The 11,308-nt window shown below is 52.8% G+C and overlaps 6 protein-coding genes across 6 annotated transcripts; 1 reads left to right on the forward strand and 5 right to left on the reverse strand.

The window, feature by feature from the left end:
* Positions 1-223: 223 nt before the first annotated feature.
* On the reverse strand, positions 224-1,579 carry P152DRAFT_248821 (Triosephosphate isomerase). The gene is made up of 7 exons (XM_033674694.1): positions 1,368-1,579; positions 1,240-1,310; positions 966-1,174; positions 838-912; positions 676-782; positions 411-625; positions 224-357 (listed from the first exon to the last, which is right to left on the reverse strand). The coding sequence occupies exons 1-7, from the start codon at positions 1,403-1,405 to the stop codon at positions 326-328; spliced, it is 747 nt and encodes a 248-aa protein (XP_033536845.1). The 5' UTR covers positions 1,406-1,579; the 3' UTR covers positions 224-325.
* A 397-nt stretch (positions 1,580-1,976) lies between these two features.
* On the reverse strand, positions 1,977-2,711 carry P152DRAFT_447455 (translation initiation factor eIF4e; the record flags this gene model as incomplete). The annotated part of the gene is made up of 2 exons (XM_033677996.1): positions 1,977-2,197; positions 2,249-2,711. The coding sequence occupies 2 exons, from the start codon at positions 2,709-2,711 to the stop codon at positions 1,977-1,979; spliced, it is 684 nt and encodes a 227-aa protein (XP_033536846.1).
* A 744-nt stretch (positions 2,712-3,455) lies between these two features.
* Positions 3,456-4,184, forward strand: P152DRAFT_431604 (uncharacterized protein; the record flags this gene model as incomplete). The annotated part of the gene is made up of 1 exon (XM_033677422.1): positions 3,456-4,184. Exon 1 carries the CDS (start codon positions 3,561-3,563, stop codon positions 4,182-4,184), a length of 624 nt encoding a protein of 207 aa, XP_033536847.1. The 5' UTR covers positions 3,456-3,560.
* Positions 4,185-4,546: 362 nt separating this feature from the next.
* Positions 4,547-5,293, reverse strand: P152DRAFT_471836 (uncharacterized protein; the record flags this gene model as incomplete). The annotated part of the gene is made up of 2 exons (XM_033681103.1): positions 4,547-4,916; positions 4,983-5,293. The coding sequence occupies 2 exons, from the start codon at positions 5,291-5,293 to the stop codon at positions 4,547-4,549; spliced, it is 681 nt and encodes a 226-aa protein (XP_033536848.1).
* A 1,114-nt stretch (positions 5,294-6,407) lies between these two features.
* Positions 6,408-8,089, reverse strand: P152DRAFT_249179 (glycoside hydrolase family 16 protein). Its single transcript, XM_033674697.1, has 3 exons — positions 7,938-8,089; positions 7,451-7,872; positions 6,408-7,388 (listed from the first exon to the last, which is right to left on the reverse strand). Exons 1-3 carry the CDS (start codon positions 7,996-7,998, stop codon positions 6,774-6,776), a joined length of 1,098 nt encoding a protein of 365 aa, XP_033536849.1. The 5' UTR covers positions 7,999-8,089; the 3' UTR covers positions 6,408-6,773.
* Positions 8,090-10,912: 2,823 nt separating this feature from the next.
* P152DRAFT_456271 (uncharacterized protein) lies at positions 10,913-11,273 on the reverse strand. The gene has a single exon (XM_033678962.1). The coding sequence runs from the start codon at positions 11,212-11,214 to the stop codon at positions 11,017-11,019; it is 198 nt and encodes a 65-aa protein (XP_033536850.1). The 5' UTR covers positions 11,215-11,273; the 3' UTR covers positions 10,913-11,016.
* Positions 11,274-11,308: the final 35 nt, after the last annotated feature.

Consider the following 11,308-nt stretch of genomic DNA (forward strand, 5'->3'; position numbering starts at 1 on the left):
CCATTGCCGGCTATAAAGGGCCTTGGGAGGAACTGCACTGGTGGAACAGCGAACTTCCTAGCCGATATGATCGGGAGAGCATAATTCGTGGATTGAACATCTGCCGGATTTACAGAAAACATGCTGCTGACAGGATATCGGAGACGTGTATTGGATTTACCTAGACTGCTCGTCACTGATATACATACTTTCCCGCGAGCGGGTTTGCCTAGGAGTCAAGACTCTGGACAGTAGATCACAATGTAACCGCCTTACTTGCAAAGGATACTGTGGAAGAGTGCTCTGTTTAGATCCCTAGGTGACCTTGGGTCTAAAACCCACCCATTTAGCTCAGCTTTGCGTTGATGATATCCACGACTGTTAGCCAGTTAGCGTCACAAGATTCTGATAGATAGTAATTTAGCACTTACAAGCGGGCTTCAGGCTGGCACCACCGACAAGGAATCCATCGATGTCGGGCTGCTTCGCCAACTCGCCGCAGTTCTTCTCGTTGACGCTACCTCCGTACAGGATTCGGGTGCTCTCGGCCGCTTCGGAGGAGACATCCTTCTTCAACCACTCTCGGAGAGCAGCATGGACCTCTTGTGCTTGTTCCGTTGTGGCGACTTTGCCGGTGCCAATTGCCCTGCCGTACGGTTAGAGTGCGTGTCCACGCCCAATTCGTGGATGTCTTACCAGATGGGTTCGTAGGCAACGACAATCTTCGACCAATCTTTGACTTTGTCGGCAACCGCTTTCAACTGCGTGGTGACGACATCGATGGTCTTGCCGGCTTCCCGTTGCTGGATCCGGAGCTTAGCAGTGGGAAATAGCACCGGCTACTCTTCCACGACTTACCTCTAGCGATTCGCCGCAGCAAAGGATCACACCAACCCCAGCGTCGATGGCCGCCTTGGTCTTATTTGCAACGAACTATCCAGTCAATTAGCTGCTGTTGTCCTACGAGCGTCCGAACATGATCCCACCTCATCCGACTCCCCGAGGACTGTCCTACGCTCACTGTGTCCCAGGATGGCCCATGTGATGCTGGAGTCCTTGAGCTGCGAGATGCTGATCTCTCCGGTGAAGGCGCCATTGGGCTTGTCGTAGACGTTCTGCGCGGCGACCTCGAGTCCAGAACGAAGGAGCTCGCGGGTCAAAAGGAGGTAGAGCGAGGGTGGGGAAATGACCACATCTGTCGAGCAAACCGTCAGTGTGCATCCTTGGAAGATATTCCATCGAGCTGGTTGGCGTGCATACCGACATTGGGGTCGAGCTTGGCTTGGTTTAGGTTGTTGACAATCTCTTTGATGGACTGGCTGGTGCCATTCCTATCATATCGATTAGTGACTGCAAGCGAGACTGATCGCCGAATAGACGAAGCTCACATCTTAAAGTTGCCTCCAACGAAGAATTTGCGTGCCATGGTTGCAATTGGGGGTGGATCACAATGTAACTGGTAGGATTGAAATGATAGAGGTCGTTATAGAGGAATTTATTCTGGAAAACTTTGTTGTAGTAGTAGTAGTGAGTAGTAGTAGTGAGAAATGACAACAGACAGACTCGGAGCAGTGGTGGGGTGTTGGTGGGGAGAGACAGCAGTGAGATCTGGTGAGAGCCCCGCGAATGGCGACGTGGGAGGTCTAGCCAAAACAAAAATTCCTTCGTACAGTAAGGCACCTATGTCATCAAAACTATCGCCGAATGTCGGAGCAGTGCATGACCAACAACATAATCGGTATCATCGGTAAGAAGGTGTGTGCGATTTCATTGTTATGCGCCCCGATTCCTTCCGTGGACGACGTATTGCCAAATCCGTTTCCAATCCTTCCAGCCGACCTTATCCTTCCCACCATCCAGCCCAACAATGTAAACCTAACATGAGACCCAACTAAAACACCAAGTATGCTCGCTAAATGAAGAATCCAAGGGCCCCCGATAGCTTCGTGGTGGACATAGCAGACCTCTCACGAGCGAGTTTCGGATGTGGCAGGCGCTTACTGTTCAACACCTTTAGGAGCGAACCCCGAATGATCCGAATGTCTTTTGTAGAAGTATGAGCTCTCCTTGACGACTAGATCCTCAGGGAGTTGGTCGAGCACCGTTTTTAGGATCCCGTCCACTCCTTCTTTGTGATCTGCATCGCGATTCCAGATCGACACGAGCATGCTAGTAAATCGAACGGACAATGAAATGCCGCATATATCATCGATAAACGCTGTTAAGTATTAGCCAGGAGAAAGCTCGGTTCTGAGAGCATATCGCATACTCGTCCTCTTGCTTGCCACCGCCTCTTGTAGCACCTCTCCGATCGCCATGAGACTAATCTCCTGCCAAAAGGCCTTCGCTTTGTCCTTCGGAACGCGGAATGTCCATGCTCCACCCTTCACGTTCCTAGGATCCTCCCAAAGGGGTTTGACGCCCTTATGGAAAAGATGGATGCTGTCTCGCAGCGGCAGCGTGGAGATGTCGAAGTTATTGAACACCTCCCAGAATTCCCGCACGTCCGCGATGGTATGCAGCTTGACCAGGCGGTCTTCGTATGAACCCTCGACCGTTGCCGCCGTGTCCTCGGGTTTCTTTCGCCCCTGGCGATCGTGCCAGAATTCCCACCCATGGACGAGAGGAGGCGCTCGAAGCTTTTGGAGCAGGTTCGTGCGCATCTGCTTGCCGCGTGCTGGGGACTGCGTCGAGGCTGCGTCGGATTCGGACTCAACGGGGAGATTCTTCATGTTAACTCGCAGTTCTGGGCGGAGTGCCATGGCTCTGATTTGGGCGGAATATGATATATGATGGGTTCAAAATCGGGTATATCGTGGTATGTCCGTATCAGGGGGTATGAACTGATAGGAACCGTTCGAGATCGAGGGAACTCTCGGCTTTAATATATTGTGACTGGTGACACGGGTGGTAGTTAGCAACCTGAGATTTAGTAAGGTAATGTTATTGAACAATAATTCCATAGGTAGTCTCTGTTCAAATACATGACGAACAACGCCAGGTTCAAGTCCTGGCGAAACGCTTTCAAAGAGGACAGTCAAGAATAGCGTCGGACATAGATGGGTATGATGGACGGCTCAGACGCTTTGAAACTGCAGCGAAACAAGGACGATATTATGGTACAGATAGCAAGTAGTTCGGTACTTAACGCATATAAGGCATGACGTACTTACAAACAACACTCTGCAGTACTAAGAGAAGGATGATAGGAATGGCAGCAGAGGGGTGACTTGTTTGGATAAGGCTTCAAGAGAGGTTAAGTAGGGATCGTACATCTGATGTTTATGAGGGAGGCATGCTCCTCGATCACGCCCTCTAATGTTAACAGATACTCAAACATTTGAATGATAATTAGTCCGCAATTCCAGAGAGCCTGAGCCCAACCACCTGGGGGAGCAGTGTGACGGGGAGGGATCAGGGATGTTGGAGATTCAACCAGCTTCCCCGATACACTTCCCCTCAGTTCCACTCGGTCAATTGCATGCACCATTGACTGGTAGAATCGACACGGAACTGGAGATTATGCCTAGAGGTATCTGGACGCACAGTACTTACCCGAGTATTACATCTACGAGGAGGAAATGTCCGATTCACCTTTCCTCCGCCTCCCCGCGGAACTGCGCGAGCTCATATATAACCATGTCCTCGTCTTCACCATCTCCCATAAGCTCCGCCGCCTCTTCTCCCGCGGTCACCTCTCCACCTATCTCCTCGACGCGAGCCCCTACTCTTTCCCCGTCTCACTCCTCCAAACATGCCGCCTCATCCACTCCGAAGCCACCCCGATCCTCTACACCCGCAACACCTTCACCGCCCACCCCGAGCTGCTCACCTCCCTCCCGTGCCTCCTCGCCCCCGAGCGTCCCATCCGCTCCCCGCGCGTCACCCGCTTGATCCAACGCTGGTACATCGGCGTCCGGCTGGACATCGACCCACCGTATTCCCGCGACGCCGTCTCGCGCGCGTTCACTGGAGTCAAAAGCCTGGTGATCGAACCGTATCAGCCGATGTTCGACCCGGTGGAGCCGAGGGGGGCGCTGCGGTTGTTCGAGGGGGTGCGGGGCGTGCGGCGGGCGAAGGTGCTGATGACGTTCGGGGGGGATGGGTGGGGCAAGTATGCGGAGTGGTTGGAGGACGCGATCAGGGCGGACGTGGATGCGGAGGTTGAGGAGTATCCGGAGGGCAGCGACGTAGAGGAAGACTGAATTGCAATCGGATCAAGGTTGCTATGCGGCCGGTTTCTACGTCGGTTGATAACTCGTCTTCATCACGAGCTTCTGCTTCAAGGACAGGTATGGAAATAAACCCCCGGTTCCTGATTTACTGTCTGACAATGGATGCTGAATATATGACAGATAAATACCTGTCAACTCGATAAGCCATCCCTGGATGTGGTCCACAACGCCTTACTTGATAAACAACAAGCATGCGCGCATGCCAACGCGATAGGACAACCGATCCTTAAACACCTTGCTGGGTTCGACTCCTGCCAAAATCCGGGCTGATCATGATCATCAACGCTATGACCTCAGTGCGGTGGACAAACGTCCCTCCCGCTCCCAAGGCCTCAAGCAAACAATAGTCCCCCAAGCATCATCCCCACGGCTCCCGCTTCCCCCACTAGCCACCCCTGCTTATCAATAGAATCCCCATCCGATTGCTGCGGCAAGCTTGTCCTCACCACCCCGATCTGGCCCGTCAATGTGCCCATCCCAATCGACCCCCCTTCCGCGGGTCCCGGCCACTGGTCGGGCACGGCGGCAAACGTCTGTGTGAACACGACGGGCACCCACGTCTTCTGGCCGTTCACCAGGGTGGTCTCCAGCCAGTCGGTCGTCTCCGTCGGATACTGGGAGGCCGTCGGCAGGGCGGTGACGGGAGCGTCGACGACGGCGGGGTCGGGGTTGGGGTTGGGCTCGGGGTCGGGGGACCGGCGACTGGAGGGAGGTTAGCCGTTGGGAATTGATGATGCTCGTTCGGAGATCCCAGGATGCAGGACGTACTCGAGGCTGCCAACTCCTAGTTCCAGAACGGTTGGCTCAGGAAGGGGCAGGTCCGCCAACTCCGATGATATTGCACCGTCGGACCCGAACCATTGGAACGCATTCGCGCTCCCGAGCGAGAGAAGGAGAAGAATGTATCCGCGCCACATGATTTTCGAGCTCGTTTTTAGGGCCAACCAGGTCGAGTAACGGACGTTCAACTGTTCAAGGATATCGCAGAGATTTAAGACCAGACCAGGCGGAAATTCTTCGGAATGATCGCATAGACCCTCGATGAGTTTCACCGTGGCGGTTGGAGCCGTTGGAGCCATTGGATGTGGATTCTAGAGGCTAGATACCCACCCGTCTAACCAAGACGCGATGGTTCGCATAGGTCCCGAAAAGTGGTTATCATCTGGGAAATTATAGGATATGGAGGGCGTGGATTGGAGAGAACCCTTTCGATTACTAAGGACTAGGCTCGCAAGATGGAATTTAAAATTGCTGGTGGATATTCGGGAGTTCTCAAGGAAAGGGAGTTTGCAAATACCAACAAAACAGATTTGAAAGGGGACGCCAGGAGCGACCGGACGAGAGCGGACGCGGAATGCCTACATGAAACTGAATGAATGACATTGAGGAAACGAGATGAATCAATTCTAGCGCATCATACAATACTCTCACAATACAGGAACAGCTTCACTTGGTACGCTAGCAGAAGAAGGCCACTGAGACGTGGATTTGCTGCAACGCCGTTGGCAACAAACAGAACTGAAGAAGACGATGTGGGTTTCCACAGATTCTGCTGCCATCTCGCATCTTGCACCACCAAACGAAGGACTGTGGAATGAAGGTGGAAGCAATTGAAGTAAGGATACGGATTGCTGTGAGTCTGTCGGTCGGTCGGGAGTGGGTTGAACTTGCTCAATTTTGCAGTCCGATTCCGTGCGATGCGAAATTCCGCTAGCTTTCCACCAGCAGGGAATCAATCTCGTGATCGACAACAAAAATAAGAATCCCGATAACAAAACAAATGGGGCGCCCTTTTGCTGCGCCAGGTCTCTAGCCGCGTGGGATGTGGAGGTCGATATTGAATCCAAGTCTCATCGCCGTGCTCCCTGGTCGAGATTCAGTGTATCTCATGGTATATACCATATCATCAAGGAGATGAGATATAGTGGTGCATCTAATCGTCTCCCTTTGAACACGTTAGTTAAATCACGTGTCGCAACACCTTCGAGGTCTAGGAGCAACAGATGGGTCTGTCGAGCACTGGGGGAAATTCGCAATGCCAACACATCCGTACAGATTCTTACACCGATTGCTTGGGGGCTATGTGGTCTGGGGTGAAGTTAATACCATGTGCGGGAACAGTAACGGTCTCTCTCAGAATAGCCAACTTGTCGCAACGATATGATAGGGTGAATGGTCCAAAAGGCCGTGGCCTAATCAAAGCCCTTGACTTAGAAATGGCTTCTTCCAATATCACTCGAACATCGACGGCATGGCCGCCTTCACCACGAAGCAGACGGTAATACGAACATGGTCCATTACCCCTCGTCGGTATTAACCTTAATCGTCGCGCCGAAAAACGGCAAAGAATCTAATATCAACAAGAATAATAAAGGCCATACAGCGGCCAGGAATCCCTCCCTCCTGCGCATGAAGCACTTGGTGAGACTCACAAATATCATAGCCGATCCGAACATGAGAATCATGCATGCACCTCCAACGCCACTAGAATGCAGGCACGCACTAGTTGAACTCCGAACGATGGCCCGTAAACAGCACAACAAATCCATCAAACGAAAATCAACAAGTGGAAAACACCACCGCGGAGAAGATCGCGACGCTCCACAAGCTCCAACCGACCGGCGACCTCCGTCCTGCGGCCGACGTCAAAAACGTCGTCTGCGCGCCGGTGTCACCGCCCTGGGAGGCATCCGGCGGCGGGGTGTTCTGATCGGGGATGCCGCAGATCTTCGACACGTCGCCCGGATCCGGACACCGCTTGTCGAACTGGCTTCCGGCGTCGGGGTTCGAGGAGTTGAAGTACGCCTTCACGTAGCTGACGGTCATGGTCGAGTCGGCGGTAGGGGGGCCGCCGGACCATTTCGGGTCGCCGTTGGACCAGTGGTTGAGGACGAGGTGGCCGGGGCTGTCGGGGACGTCGACGGTCAGCTCGTAGAGTTTCTGGTTGTCGGCGTAGTAGGTGATCAGGCCGGGGCTCCAGTCGAAGCGGTACTCGTGGAAGCCTTCGTAGGGCTTGAACGGAAGGTTGTAGGTCTTGAATCCGGGAGTTCCACTTGCGTCGAAGCCGGCGTCAGCGGAGGCGGGAGATTGGCTGATGAGGTTGATGAGGTTCGAGGTCTCGTTGAATTCTCTCGTGAGGAATTCAATGTCGATCTCCTGGGTATCATTATGGTACTGGGTGCGACTGGTTAGTTGTGTCGAACGACGGCCGCCGTCGCATCCATTGAGTCACTTACAAAGAAAAATGCCGCGCACGACCCAGGGATGTCATTAATCTTCATCGATACTCGGAACGAACCGTAGAGCATATCATCCCGGATGCCTACGATTTCCGCCATGGGAATGGCATCACCCTTCAACTGGCTGCGCACCAGGAGCTGCGCGCCGGCGTCGCCCCCGTTCGCGCCCTCGCCGGTCCAGGTCTTGTTGTCCTTGAGCGGATTGGCGATGACGTTCTCCAGCGCTGCGTCCTTCCCAAAGGTGCCGCGGGCTTTCTCCGACGGGACAGTGTAGACCTGGGGTCGCCAGCCCATGTCGCCGTTGATTTTTGGGGCATGGAGGAAGTCGGTTTCGAAGGCGTCGGTCCACACCTGCCTGCTTGTGATGCCGGCGGTGGAGGTGGAGTTATAGTAGTAACCGCATTCGCATGCGGCAGATGCTGTGACACGCGTTAGCGACGGGTCGGGGAATAGAGGGCGATCCGATGCGGGGAGAGGAGCGTACCCAAAGTTGCGAGACATGCCGCGAGGACGAGGCCTCTTCCACATTGAAGTGATTGCCTCATGAGGTCATTCGGAGAAAAAAAATGAGGAGATGAGACGAAAAACGATTGACAGGGAAGATAAATGTATAGTCGGATGAAACGAGCGAAGTGAATGGAACCGAGCGGCGCAAATGGTGGACTCGGGATTTTTCGACCGCGTTCCCAGCGAGAACGGTATGACGGTACGGTAATGGACGTAATCGACTGGTCGTATGCTCCTGAGTCCTGTCGTGTGGCACCAGCGACAAGCTGAGAAGGGAATCTTGGGAGAAGGACGGATTTCCGAACGAGGGACTGGAGAAGCTGGAGTCGGGAGGACCTTGGACTTTGGAGCAGTACCCAAAGAATCAACTCTGGTCTTCTGGGGAAATGTTCCGTACAACAACAACAACAGCGAACAGGAGTACAATACTGGGTACAAGGGGAGGGGAAACACAAGGAAATAGATGAAGATCGCTAATGACCCGCAAGAACGGACAGGATGATCGAATTGGAGAAACGAGCGAATGGGGGATTATTCACGGATTGCGGGAGATGCGGGAGTTGCAGGTTGCATTAAGCCGCTAGTTAGGTGAAGATTTGAGCAGTTTAAGCCGCTAACTTAGACCGATCCCCTTGACGGGCTTGAACACCGGTAACATCGGTACTAAGATCGGCTGCCATGTATACTAATTGCTACTGTACCATGTACTATGTATGTAATGCCAACTGTTCTCGGTCCACGAGGTGCTGGAATTGGACATGCTAGCAAAGAAAATTGTGGCAAGCCAGTCAACCTCTTTTAGAATCCTTTGTATCGTCACCCATTTTTGGAAGCCTGCGTAACTACCGCTACGACTTAGTTACTAATTCTGTCAGTCGTCGACGATCTGGACTGGTCTTACGGTGATGTTCACCATTTCACTTGGCCCTGAGGTGGATGGACAATTGGACATCGTCTTCGGATGGCCGATCTCCTCGACGACTCGACCTGACTCGACCCCCTCCTCGGAGCGGGATCCTCCTACCCCAGGAATCAGCATGAAGTTTAGTTTAGAAATACGGGAGAAGCGCAATATCCGGCCTTCCAGGGGACAATCGACGTTGGCAGGCATGGATCGCGGCGACATCCAGGCGCAAGCCACAGCCGAGCACGGTCCAATTCGCGAAGAAAGGTTCGAAGACCAACGGCCAACGGGAGGATGCAGAGACGAAGGACGGCCCAATGGAGGATTGGTGGATGAGCCGCTTCATCCGTACAGGAAAGAATGGGATAGTCGATCATGCGATCCTGATGTCTGATGGCTAGCCCTTAGGAGTCATATTATTGTCGTACTAGATTGCTAGTACCGGGTCACAGAGTGTTAAGTAAGGAGGACTTTAACGGAAGCGTTTTACCGTTAATACAGCACATATTCACAAGGGGATGACAGACATGCAATTTTAGCATGCTTGTCAGTTGTCAAAGAGGCGGATGAAATATGGCGTCTTTTAACTGATTAACTCTCATGCATCATGCAAGGAACGGCTGTTGCTGCCGCCCGCCCGATTTGCACCCGTCTGATCTGGAGTCAAGACTGAAGAGTTTCAGACGGGACGGTTCACATATCACGATTCCATTCGACCATTCTGAACATCACCACATCAATTGTAGTTTCTTCGCGTTGACAACCTCCTGGTGGGCTTGCCAGTGCCCGTCTTCCTTACCGATCCCATCATCCATCCCAACCTCTCGCCTCTCGTCATCGACCTACCTCGACCGAGGTACCTTAAGGGGCTACACGCCCCGATGCAACGCCATGAAATTATGAACACCCTCATCCAAGACAATCCAGGACATGAAACCCGAATCGACCATTCGACCGTTGGAAGAAATTGGAATGAGATGATCCAGGGGACGGCCTGTGCGTGCCGGCCAATCGCGCGCGCTGATGCATACCATCGTTACCAGGTACATACAACACAGGGACGCCGTACCGAGATGTCAACCTGGATGGCCAGGACTCCCTAACTATGCATTATGATTCTCATCCTGGGGCCAATGGCGATTTTTCCACCTTCCATTCATAGCGAACAGCATGCGATCGCCGATCGGTGATATCAATTATCTATAGAAGTCATGGAACGGTGTTGCTGGAAAAGCCAGATTGGCTTTTGGCTCGTGAGAATTGGGAAATATGCGGAGGCTTGAGGATGTGGGAGAGGCGCTTGTCCGCTTCGGACCTCAGTTCTGGTTGCTATTGTTAAACAAACGAAAGGCATGGCTCGGCGGTTGACGACGTCCGACGAGCTCTTGGAATTTGGAAATTTAGTCCTATTTAGTATTTAGCAATTGCCAACTCTGGCACGCTACTACTACATAGTATGTAAGCGTTGAAGATCCTTAGCTCATAGGAGTTAGGGAGCGCTGGATTTGGCAACGCGTCGCGCTTCTGAGTTCTGTACTTCACCACTTCTCCAATAGTCGTGGGGATTGGGAAGACCGCAAGGGGTTTGGGTGGAAGATCATGCGATTAGGTCGGCTCTGCTCTGCTGTACGACAGTAGCAGATTCTGCTCCACACTTCACGGACCATCACTCCTCAGGACTTAGTTTAGTGCACTAACATCATAACATGTGATGGGTCATTGGCAAGTTCAAGCGATTTCGCCAACTTCACATTTGCAGTTTGCTAGATATGTGCCTCGCTCGGAGAATCAGACGCCAGCCCCTCCTCCTTGAACACAGATCGTCGAACCATAATAAAGTTGCCATGACGTTAGATTTGACCGTAAAAGACCTTCTCCGTACTCGCACATTGCAAAGGACTCGTGATTCCCGGACGCCGGTGGCCGCCGCTCTATAAAGAAAAGAACATTCGTGGTAAACACGCAATGGTGGCGACGTGGTGTCGTAACGATTCCGTTCATCCCAACCGAACACAAGCGTCGCCATCATCCGAGTGAAATGGAATTGGACCCGGTCCGCGGACATCGTAATCATGCCAATCGCCAACGCCTCGACGTGGGCACCTTTTAAAGGAAGCCCGACTCCGTCAATAGCCTATGGAGAGACGATCAGTTAGCGTGGATCTACCGAAGCGCTGTCAACAATTCGTGGTGCATTCGCAACTCCCTCCCTCTTTCGCGACGACATCCAGACCCCGCCACCACCGCCACATGTGCACACAACGCAATCGACAACAAAGCCAACAGCAAGACGGCAGGTGTAAGAAACGGGGCCAAACCGACTTTGACGGGCAAAAACGGAAGTGGTCATCGGTTTATTCTCACAGTGTATAAGGAAGACTGCTGCTTTAGGGTTTCTCGGCTCTTTGGGTGAATGGATGGGGTGGATGGATGGTGGTGGCATC

This window comes from Eremomyces bilateralis, assembly GCF_010015585.1.
Source record: "Eremomyces bilateralis CBS 781.70 unplaced genomic scaffold P152scaffold_4, whole genome shotgun sequence".
NCBI lineage: Eukaryota > Fungi > Ascomycota > Dothideomycetes > Eremomycetales > Eremomycetaceae > Eremomyces > Eremomyces bilateralis.